The sequence below is a fragment of the Arvicanthis niloticus genome, chromosome 10 (assembly GCF_011762505.2).
Source record: "Arvicanthis niloticus isolate mArvNil1 chromosome 10, mArvNil1.pat.X, whole genome shotgun sequence".
Taxonomy (NCBI): Eukaryota; Metazoa; Chordata; class Mammalia; order Rodentia; family Muridae; genus Arvicanthis; species Arvicanthis niloticus.
In genome coordinates this window covers 28,020,067-28,043,891 of record NC_047667.1, presented here as the reverse complement: position 1 = coordinate 28,043,891, position 23,825 = coordinate 28,020,067, and the positions used below count along the sequence as shown (strand labels likewise).

The window sequence follows — 23,825 nt, the reverse complement described above, 5'->3', positions numbered from 1 at the left end:
TATAAAGTATACAAAAAACTATAGGGGGAAAGCTGCAAATCAATTATGAAAGAAAAAGAATAACTAAATTAATTGGAGAGTTAGCCCATGCCCATGAATAGAAAGATAGTATCTTCAAGATATGAGCTTTCCCAAAACTGATCTAGAGTCAATGCAATCAAAGCCCCAGAGCATTGTTCTCTGTACATCTATAAGTTGACTAATACTTATATAAAAGGCAAAACCCAGAATAGCAAGTACATTCTTAAAAGATAAAAACAAGGTTGGAGGCCACATACTATCTGGTTTTCAAATGCAAGTGTAATGCCTCAGAGATGAAAACAGGTTAATACTAGTGAAAGCCCAGACAGATCTACTGAACAGAAGAAGTGGTTCAGAATAGACGCCCATAAATCTTTGACAATGAACTGAAGATACTCGAATTGAGTAATGGCAGTATTTTCAACAGATAGTATTGGAGCAACTAGACATAAAAATTGAGCCAAGCATTACGCCTTTCACAAAATTTGACTCAAATAGATCACAGGCCTCACGGCAAAATGCAAAGTTATAAATATCAAAAAGGTAGCATAGAAGAAAAATCTATATGCCCTGGAGCTTGACTTTTAGACAAGACACCAAAAGCATGATACATGTCAGAGAGACCTAAGAAGCTAAAATTAAAAGCAAATGTATGTTCTAGGGGTTGAGGATTTTACTCACATGTGCAAGGCCTTTGAATCAATTCTTACCACCATAAAAAAATACAAACAAAAACCCTACAGATTTACTTTGTAAATAAAAAAAAAAATGTAACAGAAGGAAAGAGGGAAGAGAGGGGAGGGAAGGAGGGAGAGAGGAAAAAAGGGAGGGAGGGAGGGAGGGAGGGAGGGAGGGAGGGAGGGAGGGAGGGAGGGAGGGAGAAGGGACTGATCAGTAGTAAACAGCAGTGGCTGACACACCTGAAAGGGGACTTTTGTCGTGTATATATAAAGAGCGCTCTAGACCTCAGCAATAAGGAAACATAATAAACGTAGTCTTGAGACCTTAACACACTTTGTCAAATAGTACACACAAATGCGATATGAGTATGCTGTCACACACCACAAGGGAAAGAAGCAAACAGGCAGACTCACTCAAAACACTGCTATCTCCACTGATGGCCAAAGCCCACAGCACTGACAACACTGGAAAAAGTGTTCTGTGGAAGCAGGTTTCAGTCATTTCTGGCATGAATGCAGATGGAATGGCCACTCCAGAGGACAGTTTGATAGCTTTGTTTCCTTTTCTAAAATCTTCATTCAATTAAAATACTATTTTACATTTCATTCTCTTCTCTACTCCCCTAGGATGGCATCGTACTCCATCAGGACTACTCTAAGAAAATATTTTAGAATAGACAATTTATAAACATAAGCCATTATCAGAGGTCTGGAGACAGACCTCAAGATTCAGGAGCTGGTAGAATCGTTCCAGATCCAGGAGCTGGTAGAATGTCGTGGGAGCCATGTTCCCGCTCCACATGTGGCACCTTTGCTGTAACCGTACATAAGGGAAGAGTGCAGGCATGAGAGGACTCACCTCTTAGAGGAGCACTAATTCTATTCATGAGTATTCTTGTCTTAGTTAGGCTTTCTATTGCTGAAGAGATACCATGGCCATGGCAACTCTTTTTCTTTATTTTTTTTTCATTTCAATTAACTTTAAAAACAACAATTATATATTTACATCCCAAATGCTGCTCCCATCCTGGTCCACTCTTCCAGGGTTCCTCCCCCCATTTCCTCTCCCCTTCACCTCTAAGAGGGTGCCCCCCGGGCATTCCCCGACTCTGGTGCACCAAGTCTCTGCAAGATTAGGTGCATCCTCTTCTACATAGACAAGCCCTCTGCTGCATATGTCCATGTAACTCTCACAAAGGAAACACTTAACTGGGGTTGGCTTATAGTTTCAGAGGTTTAGTCCATTATCACCATGGTAGCACATGGTGCCATGAGGGCAGATATTGTGCTGGAGAAGTAGCTGAGAGTTCTACATCTTGATCCAGAGGCAGCAGGAAGATACTATTCCACACTGGGTGGAGCTTGAGCTTAGGAGACCTCCAAGCCCAACAGAGACATACTTCCTCCAACAAGGCCACACCTACTCCAAGAAGGCCCCACCTCTTACCAGTACCATTCCCAATGGGCCATTCAAACAGATGAGTGTATGAGGGCCAAACCTATTCAAACCACCACAGTTCTCATCTCATAATTTTACCAGTTTCTAAAAGTAATACTGTCCCACTGACAAGGTCTATGTATAAAACTGAGGGGATCACATTCAGACTACACGGGGCAAACTGTGATGCCTGATTCCTAAAAATACTTTCTACCTCTTTACATCACACCTAAATATTTGGAAAGTTCTAATCGTATCATTGTGGTCACTGCAGTAGCTTCTCATACATAGTCAAATGACTAAATTTTTCTCATTTTCAACCTTTAGATGTTTTTCTGTCTATCAGGAAGCTGACATAACACTTGTCATCTATAACACAACCCAGAAAACATGAACATTACTGAAGTGGAACTGGAGCTACAGCAATGACTGCAACGTGAGTCTCAGCCTTCAAGGCAGATCAGAAAGTGATGCAGAGACCATGGAAGAACACCACTTACTGGCTTGCTCAGCTAGCTTTCTTATACAGCCCAGGACCCCCACATAGGGACGGTATTGTCCATGGGAGACTGAGCTGTCCTACATTAACATGCCAACAAACCTATCTGATAAAGGCAATTCCCAATTGAGACTCCATCAGTTAAAAATTGGCGGCTGAAGCTAACTAAGAGAATAGGGAACTGTTTCTGTGTTGGCAGATAAGATTACTCTCAGCCTTATAAAAACCCAAATGCCATGAAATCTACTTGCTAAAGAAGTACTGGCCACCAGCTGCAGTAACTGGCTTCAACAGACAAAAATAAAACGGGAGCAAAGAGGACTAGAGTCGGGGGTGTCTCTGTGGTAATTCTTGGTATTTGTCTCATCATGCAAATAAATGGAAATTTTCAATAACAAGACAACAACAATCCCCATGACTAACATGGAGATCCTTAAAGAGCAAAAGATTGTGTCATTCTACTAAGAAAAATCTCAGCCTTGTGAGGTTCTGGAGGAGTATGAAAATGAAGATGGGATGGACAATATGAAGCCATATGTATCAATCACAGCCTCAGGACCAGTTACAGGAACCAACACAGCAATTTCATTTATGGAGCAGATGAAAACAAATAGTAAATACAAAACTGTTTTTATTGAGAGCCCTACATTTACCTCATATTATTAGAAGGCCAAAACAATCCTAAGCCACGTCAGCTCATATACTGAACAAGAATCAATATTGGAATATAAATTAACAGAACTAAAAAGAGTTCAAGATGTATTGACACTTATTCCTGTAGTCATTAATATTTAGATCAGCTTCTTTAAAAATTAAAGTCCTGTAACAGAAAACACATACACAAAGCCCATTGTTCAAAAAAAAACAAAGTTTAGGGGCTAGAGAGATGGCTCAGCGGTTAACAGCACTGACTGCTCTTCCAGAGGTCCTGAGTTCAATTCCCAGCAACTCAAGGTGGCTCACAACCATCTGTAATGGGATCTGACGCCCTCTTCTGGTGTGTCTGAAGACAGCGACAATGTAGTTGCACACATAAAATAGTTGCACACATAAAATAAATAAATAAATCTTTAAAAAAAAAAGTCTACATGAGCCACTCATGTATAAAACATAATTTTAAGTTAAGAAACTGTAACTTAATTAAAAAGCTCAAGGATCTCACTAATATTTTAACATCAGCCTCATAGTGAATGTAGGACATGTTCAGAAGTGAGAAGGATAGGAATAGGCAAGCAGAACATTTTAAAGTCTTCAGAATCTTGCAGACGGAATACTGAGAACATACCTGGGCAAGGTATAATTACATGCATTCACTGAAATGTCCTTTTGTCAAAGCCTGCTGTGCATGATTACTGTCAGAAGAGACAGTCTCATGAGAGTGACAACATCTAACAAAAGGTCCACTGCACTGTTCCTCAGGAAGCTGGGAATACATTTGGCCCAAGATTCAGCTATTCCACTCTTGGGAATATACCCAAAGGACACTATGTCCTACTTCAGAGACAACCATATATATTGCTGCTCTATTCACAGTAGCTAGAAAAACTGTAAACAGCCTAAATGTTCATCAAGAGATGAATGGAAAGAAAATGTACATTTACACTATGGAATATTGCTCAGATGCTTAAAAAATGAAACTCTGAAGTTCATTAGTGGGAATGATAATATACTAGGAAAAAGCATAAAGATATATTTGGTTTTATAAGACAGTCATGATAAAAGGGCAAAACTGCATGCAGGGTGAGAATGCACTCTTTGAGAGTCAGACAGGTTAGTTTAACCACACACTAGTTTTATGAGGATGGAAAGCTTGCCTGAGTTTCACAAGTTCACTTTTTTAACTACCCACTTTAGGCACCAACAGCATTAATCACATAGTAAGTGATAATTAAATCATTTTAAATTATTGCACATAAAAATGACTAACTCACACTACTCACTGTTACAGAAACGATATTGATAACATCTTCTGAAAATTAAGATGTTAGCAATCAATATATGTTATGAAAAGGAGTGTTTAAAAAAAAAAAAAGAAAAGGAGTGTCTGTGAGAAGTGATAGTTTCCTTAACTAAAACAGTGGATAGCTAGAATAGAGACAGGGATGAGAGAAAAACAAGTACAGAAGCAGAATATAGAGCTCTGTTGGGGAAGATGTATGAGTGGATGAGGCCATTTACCAAATCAGCCCTAAATAATAAGACGTGATTATGAAAACAGATGAGTTCTCTTTGAAAATGTTGAGTGCAGCATCTATAGTCAATTGCTTGACCATTTATAACCAGAATGGTACCTCAAAAGAGAAATGCTGCCAAACACCAACATAAAAATGAAAAAAGAAGAAGAAACCATACAAATACAGAGACTAAGTTATCTTTGGCAGTACTTTGACCAAAGAATGGCACAGACAGACAGACAGACAGACGATGAGAAATAGATAGATAGATAGATAGATAGATAGATTATAATCATCAATAGCACAAAGTTAAGTCATCATTATATATGAAAGCTGACAGAGCTAACAGAAATCCTCCAAGATCAATGCTGTGGTGAACAGCATTTTAGAAGCAAAGCTGATAGAATCTGTATGGTAACTGAATGTAACAGGACTCCATGGCTGTCACACAAAACCTCCTGCTGTATGAAGTGAAGGCCAACTATATACTTTCAAAAGACAAAGGCTGCTAAACTAAGGCAGGAAAAGGTGCACACTTCCCAGGGAAACAAGGAAACTCTGAGAGAGGGGAAACAGAGGTACTGGTATGGTAGTTCTTTAAAAGGCCTCCTCCTCCTCTTCCTCCTCATCTTCCTCATCCTCTTCCTCCTCCTCCTCTTCCTCCTCCTCCTTGTCCTCCTCTTCCTCTTCCTCTTCCTCCTCGTCTCCTCCTCCTCTCCTCCTCCTCCTCCTCCTCCTCCTCAAACACCACCACCACCACCACCAGCAGCAGCAGCAGCAGCAGCAGCAGCACCACCCTGCACACATGCCTTCCTGCAAAGCGTTTCACAAGAACCTCATCACAGCCATTTCCACACTTAGTCATATTCACAAAGTTCTGATGGAAATACACTGTTCAGAAAGGCAGCATACATATGTCAAATAACATACTGGTAAGCAGAGCCATTATCCACAGTTTCGGGAACTTATTCAGATTATGGGTATTTTAGGATAATGCAAAATTTAAAAATGTTCCTGTTAAGACCTCTAAGAAAATTCCAGATATAAAGTTTTCACTATACTTTTCTGATGCAGTCTGAAAAACACAGGGCAAAAGCACTTCAATAATTCAATCAGAAAGCAAAGCTAGGTACGTTCTGTTCTCTCAACAACTGTTCAGTCTTAATCTCCAGAAAAGGATACTGTGCTTGAAGTTTCAGTTAAATGAAGATACATATGTCTCTACCAAGAGAAGAAAAATGAATATATCAAATGCAGATAATGATGTTAAAATGTTCTGGACTTTCTTAGTCAAAGTCTACAAAAACTACTATTTAATAGCTGATTTTCTGATCACAAGATGTCTTTCTACATATGCCCTTGATAGAATTAATGAGAAGGTGAGAGAAAAGCATATGTTTGCATGCCTGGGGGAAGCAATAACAAAGAAGAACATACAATTTATTAACACAATTCCAGCACTCATAGCATACCACTCACTCTAAATATTCCAGAAATAATATGCATGTATAATCAAATATCTATAAATGGTATGGATACATCATTAAGAGGATGATACTTACCAATTATATGTTGGTCAAAATAGTGCTAACATTTAGACATCTGCTTTAAAGAGATACACTGCTTTTACCTGCTTCTACAAACCATAAATGTACACCCTAGTTAACATATTACTGACAGGATGATGAGAAAGAGCTCCTGTCAGATGCTGGCCAGCTGGGTGTTTGAGACAAAATGCACAGCCCCAGCTGACTAGTTAGAGGAAGTCTGTGAGGTACAATTACAGAGGCATATGACAAGGCTTCACGCCTGACTGATTTGAGAACCCATGACATGGCTTTAAACAGCAGTCCTCCCGATCTACAGTCACAAAACAGCAATAAGTCAACTGGTACAACGGTGTAGGATCATGATTTAGTCCTCTGCTTTGAATGAGACCATAAGATGATGTTGTGCTAGTCTTCTAGGATTCACTCTGCCTTAAAACATTAGGTCTGCCTACCTACAGCATGCATAAAATCAACAAGCTTGTTTGGGTCTTACAGAAGACAGTCTGTGTCCTTAGCAATATATACAAGCAAAACGGATGTTGTCCTAACTCATTACATTTAAGCACATGAAAATACTATAATACTAACACTATACCACAGTTCTATGAGTGGGAAAGGGCTCACTAAAAGTTCTGAAACATAAAGGAATTGATAACTGGTTTATATAACTTAAAACTAATTATAACGCTTATACCTTTATGAAAAACTATAAATTATCTTACTACAAACATAATATGAATAAAGTCATCTTCAAGTTAGCTGATTCACTACCACCAGACGCCAGCAAGTGAAAATCCCCAGCAAGTTCCAAGGCTGGTACCTACTTTAATTGTGAAAATTATGATTGAGAAAGAGTAATGGCCAAAGGAAAACAATCTTACAAAGTAACAATAAAATTACGAATGTTAAGGCAGTTTAGTGCATATTCATTCTTACTAGTAACTCAAATGCTGACTACAGATGTGCAAAGCCCCCAGGAGCTGTAAAGCACAGTTTCCTACATTAATGTTGAGCATGACAAAGTATCTAAGGTATATAAAAATACAAAAGTGTAAAAAGCTTAGAACCAAGGCAATTATTATTCTTTGTGTGTTTTAGTGATTTCATTAAACTATCCTTTTAAATAAATAGTTTTCCTCTAATTTATGTTATAAGACCTTGACCTTATTCAGACTGCATATACAAGAAAATTGTTCAAGGTAGTATAAAGCCCATTCCCACACACAAGAAGGGTGGAGAGATTATAAAAGCACATTTGAATTGTTTATTTTATCAACCCTACAGTCCCAGAATTAAACCAAAAGAGAACTATAACTTAAAGATGGTATTACTCCATCCTACAGTCCCAGAATTAAACCAAAAAAGAACTGTAACTTAGAGATGGCATCACTCATTTACATGGATTGCCATAAATAACTGATACCAGGCCCACCTTGAACACTAGAAATAATTCTGTTTAATAACAAGCTTTATTAACATCTGCTTTTTAAAATAATAAATCAGGAATACTAACAATGTTGCATTAATAAACACTGAGCATGTACACCATGCAGACATAATTCTAATCATTTCCTATTGGTGTGTCTCCTTACTCTCAACAGCCAATCAAGCAGATCAAGATGGCTGTTCCTCTCACTTCACGTGTGAAGAAGCAAAGTCAAAGAAAGGTTACCCCATCATTAAGAGAGGGTTATATATTAAAAACCAAGAAAGATACTGGAATTTTTCAAAACCCTGGATGTGTTTTCCTAAACAGCCATTGTATTTCACCCAAAGAGCTCACTCCCTGCTTTGTCCCAATCTGTTTGAATTCTACCTCATTAAGGATATATTCCATCCATACACACACTTCGTACAAAACACAAACCTACCATTCACCTCCAGCTTGTACATACTCATAGTTTATAATTTGGTACATATTCCACATGACACAATAGATGGTTTTTTGTTCAGCTGTTTATATATTTCATGCCAGTATAATATGAACACAAACTGGCCTTGGTTGTCTTGCTGCTGAATTTAAAGTGGCTAGGACAGTGCCAGGCACAAAAATACTGTATGCACGAATTACTTCCTAAAACTATAAGACAGCTCTTATAACAATCTTTGTCAACATGAGAATAATTCCCATCAGAAATATCTTTAACACCTTGAATTTATTCTGTGTGGAGAATGAGGAGGAGCAGGAAGGGGATAAAGAGCAGTCCCACATGAGTGGGCAACCCCGAACGGCAGAGTGAGAGTCTGGATCCCTCAGCAGCTCTTGGAGGAATCGGGAACTGGGGCCACTCACTGGTTCTGATGCTATCTCCTCATATCAGCATAGAATCTCCTTTACACAGAATTATTTTCAATATGAACATACTTCAAACTTAAAAGATGACGATTGTAACAGAATCACTTCCTCGGTATCTCAGGTCTGCGTGTGTCTGACTCTAGGGTGGCAGGGGTGGCTCCACACAAAGAATGGTGACGTGTTTTCTTTCATACTTTGGATCCCCAATAGCTTTTAAGGTTTGGGGGTGGTGATTTAACTTCTTTGAAAATGCCCTGGGTTTCTAGGTTTTTGTTTTGCTTTTTTTTTTTTTTTTTTTTTTTTAAGTTTTAAGGTATATAAATTTGCCTGCATATCTGTGTGTACCATATGTATGCCTTGGGCCCATAAAGGCCACAAGAGGGCACCAAATACCCTGAAACTGATGTTACAAACTACTATGAGCCACCATGTGGTGCTGGGACCAAATCCTAGCTCTGCAAGAAAGCTACTCTTAACCTCAACCACTGAGCCAGCTCTCCAGCCCAAGGAAACATCCTCCCTTGTAATTAAACATTAACTTCATAACCTGGAAGAATCTTAAAACTCTATGTAGTATAAAATGCTATAATTTTCTAAAAGGAGAATTTTATTTCTTTTTTTGTTATATATATTATTTTTTATTTTATGTATTTATATTTCAAATGTTATCCCCCCTTTTCATTTTTCCCCTCCAATAACCCCAAATCCTGTCTTCCCTCTCCCCTGCTTCTATGAGAAAGCTCCCCGACCTACCCACCCATTCCCAACTCACCACCCTGGCATTCCTCTACACTGGGGCATCCAGTCACCACAAGATCAAAGGCCTCTCCTCCCATTGATGCCAGATAAGGCAATCCTCTGCTACATGTACCCCTGGAGCAATGGGTCCCTCCATGTGTACTCTTTGGTTAGTAATTTAGTCCCTGGGAGCTCTGGAAAATCTGGTTGGTTGATATTGTTGTTTTTTCTATGGGGTTGCAAACCCATATATCCAAAAGATGCTCCAACATATAATAAGGACATATGCTCCACTATGTTCATAACAGCCTAATTTGTAATAGCCAAAAGCTGGAAATAACTCAGATGTCCCTCAACAAAGGAATGGATACAGAAAATGTGGTATATTTACACAATGGAGTACTACTCAGCTATTGAAAACAATGAAACTTCGCAGGCAAATGGATAGAATTAGAAAATATCATCCTGAATGAGGTAACTCAGTCCCAAAAGAAGACACATGGTATGTACTCACTGATAAGTGGATATTAGGCAAAGAGCTCGGAATAACCAAGATACAATTCACAGACCATATGAAGCTCAAGAAAAAGGAAGACCAAAGTGTGCATGCTTCAGTCCTCCTTAGAAGGGGGAACAAAATCATAGAAGGTTGGAGGGAAGGACTTGGGAGGGAGAGAGGAGGGGGAGAGAAAAAGAGGGCAGGATCAGGTGTGGGAGGAGATGAGGAGAAGTACAGAGGGTCAGGAGATTGAATGGAGGTGTGTACCAGTGGGAGATGGGGAACTGAAGGTAGCTACTAGAAAGTCCCAGATGCCAGGAAAGTAAGAGGCTCCCAGGACCCAACTGGGATGACATGAGCTGAATTTTATTTCTATTATAGAATAAAATACTGAAAGTAGTGTTATTTTATATAAAATAAATGTATGAAGAAAGAAAATATTTAATAATGGTTTTTCATGTATCACAGTTTATTCAAATAACTTAATTTATTTTACACATTTTGAATTTGAAAATACCTAAATTTTATATTTAGTGAAGAAAAATATAAACTGAAAATATGAACTCTAGCAAATTGCTTTTGAATCCTCTTCTATAGCCTAAGAAAAGCCCTTGTATTCGTGCCTGTCTCACAGTAATGAAGAGCTTCCAGTAGGACATCAGACTGAGTGCCATAAAACCTGTGATTGATAAAAATGCCACTTTGACTCTTAAGTTATTATCAGCCTGAAGAGCTCCTCCACACCAGAACTATTATAGGATCCCCTCCTAGGCCCCGCAAGGCGACAAAGATGAATCTGCTATTACCTGGTTAGGATAGCAGCTATTATCATGGCCGCAGTGTCTTTCAAGTAGCTCCAATGGAAAAAGCTACAAGTGAATAATAAAGATCTCATAATAGGTCTTAAGAGTTCTCTACGTGATCAAGGCACTAAAATGAACTCCAGAGAGTTTAAAAAGAGGGGAAAAAACACTCTTCTCCTGATAAGGAAAAATAATTAACCTGACTTAATGCATCTGAGAAGCCTCCTATAAATCAGACCTTTATACTTCAAGAGCCAGATTAAAACCATATATTAAAAATACGTAGATATTGACTTTTAAGTACACAGGACACAATTCTAAATGTGCAGACGTGTTTCGGTCTTTTGTGAAGCACTCAATATGTGTCAGTCAAAGGCGCAAGTGTGAAGGACTTACAGTGCTTAATTTGCTTGAGGTAATAATGATGCGCCTCTCGTGCAGCATGCTGGCGTACAATCGGAGCATGTTGTTCACATCCACAGCCACAAAGTACTCTGTCAGGTTTCTCTGCGCCAGGGAAAAGAACTGTGTGAGCTTCTGTACACATAAATACAGGGGAAAACATTTTATACATTTATCAGCCTTAACGTTCAAAACACAGTATTACTGGAAGTGGCATTCATTAGAAATAATTAAATCTAATACCAGCTGCTGACATAAGCACAGGACATTCTACTGTCATTTAAAACACTACCTATTCTATAAAGTACATCTCAAAGGATGATCACAGGATCCCACATACATCCCAGTTTTCCTCCCCACAGTGCAATCTCCCCAGCTCCAACTGAAACCCGATCTGAGCAGTATCCAGGATACCAGTTTAACCAACTACTCCTGGGGGTTCACAATGTACACCGATGTCTGTGAAACTGCTACACTGGAAGACTACACTGGAATTACTTCATTTCTACCATTCCCTCTTGGGTACCAAAGGTACCCAATGGAAAGGGTGGATTTATATGCAGTCCTTTGCTTCGTTATTAAAAAAAAAAAAATGTAGATTTTATACCCAATGAGGCTTCCTTTTTACTACAATACTCAAATATAACTTTGTGATGTTCTAAATTGATTCCTCAAGTTAATACACCTGTTAGACTTCCACTACAAAACAAAAAAACCAGGGATGTGCTACATCGTTAGGGCCTGTCCGAGGCAAATGTTATAATGCACAGAATATGTAGAGGATGGTGGGTAAAGACCCGAAAGACTGAAATGTGTTTGAGCAAGAACATTAGAGATCCATCTCTCAAACCTGTAAAAGGTAGAGATCTTAAGAGACAATTGTGGCATCTCAAATAAATAAAATCTGAAGGCTCAGTGAGTGGTGTTCAACTGGTGGGAAGAGGATTGCTTCCCGTTTTCTCTGAAGCTTCCTTCGCCTTCTGACTCAACTCCACACACAGCATTACCTTTGCAACCTACAACGAACTACATTTGTTATCATCACAAAGACTGGCCATCTGACTATGGATGATTATATTCTGTTTCCTTCAACAGGACAGTGGCAAAGTATGCCAGGGAGAGCATAAAACTTTATTTTTTTATATTCTCAGTAACCAGTTTTAAGAGAATGCGTGTTTCTTTAAATATTTGAAAACAATTGTATTGAAAGATAAAATTAGAGCTCTCATATACCTCAGCAGGTAAGGCACTTGCCTTCAAGCCTGCTGACCTGAGTTCAACTACTAGGACCCAGATGGTAGAAGGAAAGGGCTAAACTCAGAACTTGTCATCTGACCTACACAAATTCACTCATATTTCCCTTCCCCCTGCCTCTCTCTCACACATGCATACACACACACACACACACACACACACACACACATACACACACATACATACACACACACATACATACATACATACATATATCCTATAAAAGTAGCACTTGGGAGGTGGGGGCCGTTGGGTTTCAGAAGGACTAATGAGCACCAGTTACAGCCTTTCTCAAAAACCAAGGTAGGGGTAACAGAGAAGGACATCCAATGCTGACCTCTGGCCTACTTATGCACCCACATACACATGTATGTACACACATGGGCACCCAGACACACAAACCCATCTGCACATGCACACAAGGAAAGTTTGCCTTTGTATTCTCTGCCTTTGTTCACTACTCAAATGTATGAGAAAGCAAATGTTACAAAAGTTTGAAAACTATGAAAATAGCACCCACCTGAGGTAAATGCAAGTAACTTATGGAAAACAGTACCCATCTGAGTTAATACAAGTGTATCTGAACAACCCTTCCTGCTGCCTTTCCTTTCATTTGACGGTTTATAACAGATTTATTTTAAGGTTCTAGGAAAACCTAAAGGGAGTCTTTTCCTTTCCCACAGTTATCAAATGACTTAGAAGAACATCCATCACTTCTACTTATCTTTGAGAGCGCCTATAAAAAATCCTAACTTGGATAACTTTTAAGAAACACAAATTATTTCCAATATAGCTACAATTAGCAATGTATCAGGCATTATTTCTTACAATATCCTCAAGTCTAAAAAAATTTCTACTGCATTAAATTAAAAGCAAGAAATCAACAACTTGGACACTAATGATTTAAACAAAATTACAAAGAGGAAGCCTAAAATGTGATGGTCCATTTACTAAGATGACTGTAAAGTGCAAAATTTTCCTGTTAGCATTCTTCCAGACTGTTGGAAGCCACGCCTTGACACTTCCTCACATTCCAGACAACCATGCTCAGGAGCTAAGTGTGTTTGTCCCTAAATTGGCCACCTGGTCACAGACATTTGTAACAACAATTTTAGAAGTAGAGAGCAGGCACTTACACTCTCCGGTATCGTTGGGAGTCCAGTTATGTCGGGTGTGATGAAACAGGAGTGCTATCAGCAGAAATGAAGCACAGGAGGAAAAGATTACATTTCATTTTTCATACAATTTGCAATAAAAATAAGAAAAAACACTGACTGGTGAAGGCCAAACTAACATTTGGGACTTGGTAAATAGGAGAGAGTCTTGGATGACATGGCAGATCTAAATAGCTTTAATAATGACAGTCTAATTCAAGAAGTGATGGGTCCAAAATAGGAGCCTTTGAAACTGGCCAGAAGCAGAATAAGAATCTACACAAGTATTAAGGCAAATATATCAAAGGTTACTAAAAGGTTAAATACATATAAATATATCTAAAATATATATTTTCAAAATATATTTACACAGATTAAAAAATGAAAGCAGACGAGTCTATAAAATCTACTATCTCCTGGGTTTCTACGATAAACTATAATATATATACTTTGTAGCAAGTGTAATATTCAGAAAAGAACAATGAAAGATAATCTTTCAATAATTGAAATTTTAAAATGTATTTGCTATCCAAAACTATGACCTTATGGATATACCAATAAATAAATATTCACTTCCAGATTAAACAAAGCAATATCATCAGATGTTTACATGAAAAGGATACTGAGTCTCTATACTTCAGTGTCCCAAAGAACACATTATCTATCCAAATCAAAGCATAATCCCCCAACTGCTCTAGTTTGTGTTCATATTATGCTAAATGATTTTAAAGCCTTAGTTATATAGGAATATATTTAATATTGTCTTCTATCTAAAGACAATCTATAGGACAAGAAGTGCTCAACAGTGGTTTGAACAGAGCTGAACTAGTCAGAGGCTCCTTCACAAAGGCATAGTGCATAATTTTCCAGGGTGGAAGAACAGTATGAGATGAATCACAAGATCATCTTATGACAAGAAATAATTGTGACAGGAATCTCATGCCATGACTGTGCTTCCGCATACTACTGAGAAGAGCGAGTGCAAGATTAGTTCTAGTAAACATCTTTATTTGGCTGTGTTTTTCATAATATTGTGCCTCAGAAAACAGAGAAAAGAATATAAACAGAAAACAAATTCTAATTGATTATTGTTAATAGTCCATTTCCATTTTCCAAAGAACCACAGTGAATCATAAAGGTATAATGATCTCAGAAGCGTGATTGCAGAAGTCAGCGTCCTTTTCACTCACCGGCATTAGTGAGGGGTCATCTTTCAGAACTTGCTCACTGGCAATAAATAGTTCTTGGTTCTTATGAGAGAAAAATGAGTATTTTACTCCAAAGGGGAAGCTTACATGAAAACATTCCAGTGTACTGAGGAAAACCTATGTTGCTACATCATCCACTGAGAGCATTGAGTGACATTCATTATATAGGACATTCTAAATTCTGACCTGCTAATCTATTCTAGAAATGTCCTGTGCAAAGTTTTGCACTGTGTGTAGAAAGGTAATGGATATTTAATCAGTTCAAAGTACTTTTAAAAAATCACTTATATATTAACTTTTCACAAAACCTTCAATATTTCAGTGGTCAATAATCACTTCTAAGAGTTCCAGTAAAGATGCTGAAGAACATCAGTTTAAACTGCGAGATAAAATTAAGTCTCCAGGGCTGGTTTCACAAGTACTCTACTTCCCACACTGCCAATCATTAACAGACAATACTGGGTGCGTAGCAATCTGCTATTGAAAGCAAAATGTTACTGAACTTCAGATGTATTTTACTAATAAATTACATAACTCTATATTGGAAACAAGTACACAAGATTTAAAAACTGTTACAGACTATTAATCCAAAAGTCTAACTTGTCATTAGGTATATAGAAAGGTGTTTAACATCACCAAGCACTAGAGAAATGCAAACTAAAACTGTAATATTCCACTTCATTTCAGTTTGGCAAATATTCTAAAGCAATCAAGAAGTAAGGGCTGAGAAAACTGTAAAGAAAACACTGATACACAGTTGGTGGAAATGGAAATACACAAAAACCACTATGGGAAACAACAATGGAGGTTTCTCCAAAGGATAAAAACAAAATTGTTCCACTGATCCAGCAATCCCACTCTTGAGTATACACTCAAAAAAAAAAAAAAAAGGATATCAGTAAACCTGCAGCCCATGTTCAATGCAGTGCTACTGCATGCCCTTGTTCGTGGAAGCACTAGTCACAATAGCCAAGAAATAAATCAACCTTAGCATCTACCAATAAATATTCATTTTAAAGCTAATTTTATTTATAGACATGCACAAACATGACAGACTACTGTCTAGCTATTAAAAGTAAAAATGTTGTCAATTGTGGTAATATGGGGAAATTGGAGAATGTTTCATTAAATGAAACAAGACAAATAACCTTGATTTCATTCACATATCCAATCTAAAAATACTTAATAGACTCAGCGAGATATCACAACATAGCACATCAACAGGTACAGTTATTTTACTAAAAAGAAAATAAGGGTTTGGAACACAGTTCAGTGGTAGATGACATGGCCCTGGGTATCACACCAAAACCAAATACAGTAACAGACTGGAACATAGTCCACTTTGTAAAGATGAATTTAAATTTATATGATATGTGTTTGTATTTATGTACACATGGATGAGGGTATCTAGAAGGCCAAAGGTGGGCATCAGATCTCCTGGAACCAGAGTTAGGTGCAGCAGTGAGCCACTGACGGTCCTGGGCATGAAGCGGTCCTCTAGAAGAGCAGCAAAGAGTCTAACTGCTGAGCCGTCTCCGCAGCTCCAGAGTCCGTTTTCATTACTATCCATCCTCTACAAGTGCTGCTTCCATTATTTAATTGAGCACATATATGCTCCATCACTCTTTGACTGTGTATTTGGATTACATATAAACAAAATAGTTTAAGGAGACTGGTGTCTCCAGGGCCCCTTTGTTGCCCTCACTTCTCCCATTCCTCTACTTCATTCCAACTAACCATGGTCTCCACGTTATTTGCATTTCAATGACTTAGGAATCTTGAGCTTCTCCTTAGGTGATCTTTTCTCTAGTTCTCACATAGTTTCCATTCTTTTTCACGATAGTCTGTCTGGGTGAGTAGAGCAGAGCTTTTCCTGTATACTTCCAACAACCTATTTAGATAGCAACATTTATGCCTGAAGACTCAGATTTGAGTTAAAAATCCCAAGTCTCCTGGACTTTCCATTCCATAGTCCCCAGTGGAAATTAATTCTATCCACTTGGGCAGTTTGCAGCAAATGAACACACACAAAAGTCAGCAAAGGAGAGTACAAACGTGGTCAAGCACACGGTGAGGACTGCATAAGAGCAGGAACAGGGCAGATTCTAGAGCCGGACCACAAAGGGCTTTGCAGTGGATGGAGAGAAGATGGTGTTCACTTTAGATGCTGACTAGAATGGTAAGACAGGTGTGAGATAAAATAGTGAGACAGAAAAAAAAAAAAAAAAAAAAAAACTGTTGTAAAACTAAGTGCTAAGTAGATGACCCTGAAAGTCTAAATCAAAAATTTAAAAATTTTCTCTATAAAATGGGAAGTTGCAGGCAGATATGCTGGCTATTTGGGAAGCTAAGACAGAAGGATTAGACATTGGACTCCCTCAAGACCAACATAGCCACCATGCACTCACTACTCTGCCCTCAAAATTTAAAAAAAAAAAAAAAAATTTAAGTTTCTTAGTCACTTAGTAGTGTCATAAGGGGTCCATCTCATGGGGTGGTTTTGCTTAAGACAAACTGAATACCATTATTCTATTGAAGGACTTAGCAATAAAATGACTCCTAATGACATACTGCTATACTCAGCCATCAGCGCCTCACTCAGCCATCATCAGGCAAGGTTTTTCTTACAATAGATGGGAACTAACACAGAGACCCAAATCTGGACACTGTGCAGAAAATGAGAGACCCTGGAGTGCTCAGTTCTAACTAGAATGTATTTATCAAGACTCTGATCTATGCAGAAGAGGAAGCAGAAAGAGTTTAACAGCAAGAGATGATGACTCCAAGCAAACAGTGTCTTCCAGACCCCAAATGACTGATGCACATAGAAACCACAGAGACCGTATCAGCATGCACAAGGCCTGCACTGAGCCTGAAAAAAAAACAAGTACTGAGAGAAGGCAATGGATACAAGGTCCCACTCCTAACCAAGAATCTATTTGCAACTGATACCTACTGGGAAAGAGAAAACTAGTTTTCTCCCATGGAGTGTCATTGGCTATACCAACCACACTTTAGGGCAGTCCCCATAATTAGGTTTAACTAGCCGATATAAAACAGATTCCATGGCTTTTTATTGTGTGTTTGGTTTGTTAAAGTATTTTTTGTTATACTTGTGGGGTTTTGTTGGTTGTTTTGTTTCTGGTTCCATTTCTGTTGTTGTTATTATTATTTCTGAGAGATAGTGGTATGGGGGATAGAGGAAAGAGAGAGGGGGAGAGAGAGAGAGAGAGATTGAAATAGAATGGGTAGGAAGGTCGGAGATGCTATACTGTATGAAAACTATGTCATATAATTTTAATTTAACATGTGTATCTGAGGGAAAGTGGTTGCCAAGAATACCAAATACATACGGGTCCACTGAAAATGTTTACATTTCAAACAAAGTGAGGAATTACAATTATTTTAACATAGAACTTTATAGTTTAAAAATGTTTACTCTAATAGTCTTTGCAAAATGAACTTAAAGGGAACTGTGTAGAACCAATTTCAATCAAACTGCTGACTGTGGGGACTTCAGAAATGGCTTAGACAGTACTGCTATTTGCTGACAGTGGAAGCAATACAGGCATGAGGACAGTTATTTATGAGCATAAGAATTTCATTATCACTCAAATCTGCAAAATGTCTTACATGAATAGAGATTTCAAGTTGAATTTCCTAAAATAAAATTTTTTTGGCCTATTAATTTTTTTCTTTGTTCTTAGAAAGAAAAACACCCAACATATTCACAAGAAATAATGACAGTATCAATAAATTTTAGCTTATTTTATTTGAAAAATTAACAAAGATATGAATGAAACCTCCATACTTTGTTATCAACGATGTTTGATATCAACAAGCCCCAACAAATCCTGGACATATCAACCTAAGCAGATGTAACTGGTGAAACTCACTAAGAGTGTTCCAGCAAACAGGCACAAGAAGCTTGTTGTTCACACAAATGCTGATCACAGTTCCAGGGATCATAACTACTCTGGAAGGTGTGTTCACGTGTAATGAAAGACAAGGGCATTTTAGCCAGAATTCTGCACATTACTATGCAACTTTATCTTGTGCTTGTGATGCCCACCTTATTTTAGAAAAGTGTGTATGTGTGTGTGTGTGTGTGTGTGTGTGTGTATATAAGCACATGCATGCACCAACATTTGTGCATGCATGTGTGCATACATGTATGTGTGCATTTGTATAATTTTTATTATTTATGGATAATAAAATACTTCTTGATATTGGCACCAAGCAAGGTTAATACCCTCATTGACATTTTCATAGAAATGGGTGATTTGGTAAATGACTGGTGGATCAGGTGTGCATCTTATATGAAAATAAATTATCTCTGAAAACAAATTATGAAGTACTCACCACACTCAAGTTGACAGGAGTGTTTGCCTTTGGTACTGGGTGGTTATAGAGTGATTTAAGAGTTTCATTCAAATCATCTTCCTGAAACAAAGAAAGGACCATTTAATAATTAAAACATTTAAGAACCAAATATAATTTAATATATCTTTGGATATTACAAATGGGAATGTAAAATGGTATAGCCATAGCAGAAAATATGTATAGTAGTTCCTCAGATAATGAAATACAAAAATTAGCCCAATACCAGTAATTACACCTCCAGGTATATGGAGAGAAAAAAAAAAACAAACCCAAATGTAACTACAAAAATATGTTGTTTCGTTTTGTTTGAACTGAAGAATTTATGTATGCCTGGAAAGCTCTCTGCCACTCTGAGTGGTTCTGATGAGAAAGGCAGCTGAACAATCATCCAGGTTAATGTCTTATTCACAAGAGACATGAGGTTGATTGCATGTCTACTAAGAGATGAGTGAGGAAACACTTCTAGTGTACTCATGCAATCATCCAGCTGCATAACGACAGCACAAGACTGGAGCCTTAAATGTACTAAGTGACATCAGCAAGGACAGACGTGGGTCCACCTGTGTGATGGTCAAGGACAGACGTGGGTCCACCTGTGTGGGGGTCAAGGACAGACATGGGTCCACCTGTGTGATGGTCAAGGACAGACATGGGTCCACCTGTGTGATGGTCAAGGACAGACATGGGTCCACCTGTGTGATGGTCAAGGACAGACGTGGGTCCACCTGTGTGATGGTCAAGGACAGACATGGGTCCACCTGTGTGATGGTCAAGGACAGACATAGGGCCACCTGTGTGATGGTCAAGGACAGACATGGGTCCACCTGTGTGGGGGTCAAGGACAGATGTGGGTCCACCTGTGTGATGGTCAAGGACAGACGTGGGTCCACCTGTGTGATGGTCAAGGACAGACATGGGTCCACCTGTGTGATGGTCAAGGACAGACATAGGGCCACCTGTGTGGGGGTCAAGGACAGACATGGGTCCACCTGTGTGATGGTCAAGGACAGACATAGGGCCACCTGTGTGGGGGTCAAGGACAGACATGGGTCCACCTGTGTGATGGTCAAGGACAGACATGGGTCCACCTGTGTGATGGTCAAGGACAGACGTGGGTCCACCTGTGTGATGGTCAAGGACAGACATAGGGCCACCTGTGTGGGGGTCAAGGACAGACGTGGGTCCACCTGTGTGGGGGTCAAGGACAGACATGGGTCCACCTGTGTGATGGTCAAGGACAGACGTGGGTCCACCTGTGTGGGGGTCAAGGACAGACATGGGTCCACCTGTGTGGGGGTCAAGGACAGACATGGGTCCACCTGTGTGATGGTCAAGGACAGACATGGGTCCACCTGTGTGATGGTCAAGGACAGACATAGGGCCACCTGTGTGGGGGTCAAGGACAGACATGGGTCCACCTGTGTGATGGTCAAGGACAGACATGGGTCCACCTGTGTGGGGGTCAAGGACAGACATGGGTCCACCTGTGTGGGGGTCAAGGACAGACATGGGTCCACCTGTGTGATGGTCAAGGACAGACATGGGTCCACCTGTGTGGGGGTCAAGGACAGACATAGGGCCACCTGTGTAGGGGTCAAGGACAGACATGGGTCCACCTGTGTGATGGTCAAGGACAGACATGGGGCCACCTGTGTGATGGTCAAGGACAGACATGGGTCCACCTGTGTGGGGGTCAAGGACAGACATGGGTCCACCTGTGTGATGGTCAAGGACAGACATGGGTCCACCTGTGTGGGGGTCAAGGACAGACATAGGGCCACCTGTGTGGGGGTCAAGGACAGATGTGGGTCCACCTGTGTGATGGTCAAGGACAGACATGGGTCCACCTGTGTGATGGTCAAGGACAGACATAGGGCCACCTGTGTGGGGGTCAAGGACAGACGTGGGTCCACCTGTGTGAGGACCTCCAGTTAAGAAGCCATATAGATGTCATGGTGGTTAAGAGAGGAGAGAAGAAAATGAAGTAATAAATTATAATTCATTGGATACAGAATTTGGGTTTGTTTGGGTATGCTGTACTAGTGGTTAAAAACAATATAACTGTGATAAATACCATAAAATTATAATCTAAAATGGCAAAAAGTGCTCATTCTATACTATGCACATTTTACACAATAAAACAATAGAGAAAAAAAATCAGCTTACCAGTTCCTTGGCCAAGTAATCTGCCAGAGTATTTAGAAGTTTATAATATACTTCAAACCATGGCAAGTAACTGTAAGAAGAATTTAAATGTATATAAAACACCTGGAATTTAGAAGCAGTAAATAAACAGATAAATGAAAGGTGAGTAGCTACTCTTTACAACCAGTTGATCCTGATAACAAAAGAACTGCACCCAGGTTTTCTTTCTCTTTACCCATTCCCTACTATTAGCCACACCCACTTCCATTTTACATTAACAGCCTCTGCAAAATGACTTATTCCTATTTCAAAGCATACTGGAGAGTATGGAAAGGTATTTATTGTAGTATTTATTGTGGTAGAAGGAATAAGTCCACATACCAATGGACACTTCCAGAAACACACACTGGAAGAGACAGCATCTTCAAAAACTGGTGCTAGTTAAACTAGATGAACGAAAACAGATCCATACTTAACGCCCTGCACAAAACTTAACTCCAAATGGATAAAAAACCTCAATATAAAACCAGATACACTAAACCTGATCGGAGAGACAGTGGGGAATAGCCTTGAACTTATTAGCATAGGAAAAATCTTTTTGAACAGAACACCATTAACACAAGCACTGAATAATCAACATTTAATAAATGGGACCTCAAGAAACTGAAAAGTTTCTTCACAGCAAAAGACACTGTCCTTTGAACTAGGTGACTACAGATTGGGAAAAGATTTTTACCAACTATACATCCAACAAAGGGCTAATATCCAAAATGTATAAAGAACTCAAAAGCCTGGATATCAAGAAAACAATTTAGTTTAAAAAATAGAGTATAGATCTAAACAAAAGAAACTCAAATGACTCAGAAACAAAGAAATGTTCAACATCCTTAGTCATCAGGAAAATGCAAGTCAAAAGTACTTTGAGATTCCATCTTACATCTGTCAGAATGGATAAGATCAATAAACCACATGACAGCTCATGCTAGCAAAGATGTGGAAAAAGGAGAACCCTCAACCATTGCTGGTGGGAATATACACTTACAGCCACTATGGTAATCAGTGTCTCAGAAAAATGGGAATAAATCTATCTCAAGGTCCACCTACACCACTCGTGAGCATATCCCCAAAGGACTCTACAGCTCACTATTGAGACACTTTCTTAACCACATTCATTGCTCCTCTACTCATGATAGCTAGAAACTGAAAACAGGCAAAAGATGTCTCTCAGTAGATAGTGCATAAAGAAAATAGGATACATTTATTCAGTAGTATTACTAAGCTGCTTTTTAAATGATATCATAAAATCCCAGGCAAATGGCTGGAACTAAAAAAAAAAAAAAAAAAAAAAAAAAACAGACCCCAAAAGACAAATATATGCATTTGCTTATATATGTGTATTAGCTGATAACTTAATGATAAGCAAGCTACAACCCATAGAACCACAAAGGTTACAAATGGAGTGAGGGACTAGGAAGTATAGCTTGATCTCCCTAGGAAAGAAATGCAGAATAGATAGTCATGGATGGGCAGAGAGCAGGGGAGAGAATGATACTGGAATGAGAGAATTATGCAGGGAGAGGCAAAAGAAGAGGGAGGTAAGGGGCAGAATATGGGGAGAGACAGCTGAAATCAAGAGCCATTTGAAGAGTTGCATGGAAACCTGCCACAGTAGAAGCTTCCTAAAATACATACATATGTAACAGTGAACTACAGGAAATCGCCAAATAACAGGGAGACAGAACCCCAATTGGACATCTCTTGTCACCAAATGAAACTTCCAGTACCAGGAATGAGTTACATCTAATTGAGTTGTACACCATAGGAGAAGACAAATGCATCCATCCCGAACCCAGACACTATCTCCAAGTGATAAATACCTGCAAATGAAAATTTAAGTTTTCTCCACGACAGTTTTATTGGGGAAACAAGGTACTCTTTAAGGGTAGACTGCATGTCCAGTACTAGATGACCCACAGAAGATGAACTCAGTGGGATCTTTGGAAGTTCCTTGTCTCATCATACTCTGTGCCGCTGCTGCCGCTGCCACTGGTGCTGCTGCTGCTGCTGCTCTTCCTCCTCCTTCTCCTCTTCCTTCTCCTCCTATTCTCCTGCTGCTGCTAATATTGCTGCTGCTTCCTTTTTCGCTTCTTTTTCCTTTTTTCTTTTTTTCTTCTTCCTCCTTCTCTTCCTCTTCCTTCTCCTCCTATTCTCCTGCTGCTGCTTCCTTTTTCTCTTCTTTTTCCTTTTTTCTTTTTTTTCTTCCTCTTCCTCCTTCTCCTCCTCTTCCTCTTTTTCTTCTTCTTCCTCCTCCTCCTCTTCCTCTTCTGTTTTTTTTTTTTTTTTTGGTTGGTTGGTTGGTTTCTGTTTTTCCATCTCCCTCTTCTTTCTTGCTCTACATGGATTTTGTATATATATTATGGCTTTTGCTCTTGTGTTTTTATGGGATTCTCTAATGCACAAATGAGTGGGTCTCTGCATCTATATCTGTTTCTTGGGTCTTTCCCCTTTGTTTTGTCCTATTCTGATGTTTGTTTTTGTTTTATACTATCATATTTTATTTTAGTATTATCCCTTAGATGCC

The 23,825-nt window shown here is 39.0% G+C and overlaps 1 protein-coding gene across 3 annotated transcripts in view; it reads right to left on the bottom strand.

Annotated features, from left to right (window-relative positions):
* Dennd1b (DENN domain containing 1B) overlaps window positions 1–23,825 on the bottom strand; it is a 191,756-nt gene that overhangs the window by 85,659 nt on the left and 82,272 nt on the right. For 2 of the 3 annotated variants that reach the window (XM_034513152.2, XM_076941283.1), the window contains 5 exons: window positions 21,266–21,335; window positions 19,079–19,159; window positions 14,699–14,758; window positions 13,491–13,544; window positions 11,095–11,205 (listed from right to left, as the gene is read on the bottom strand). In XM_034513152.2, the coding sequence (XP_034369043.1) occupies window positions 11,095–11,205; window positions 13,491–13,544; window positions 14,699–14,758; window positions 19,079–19,159; window positions 21,266–21,335 (376 nt within the window). The remainder of the gene's footprint in view (window positions 1–11,094; window positions 11,206–13,490; window positions 13,545–14,698; window positions 14,759–19,078; window positions 19,160–21,265; window positions 21,336–23,825) is intronic. The other variant, XM_034513153.2, reaches the window with a different exon arrangement.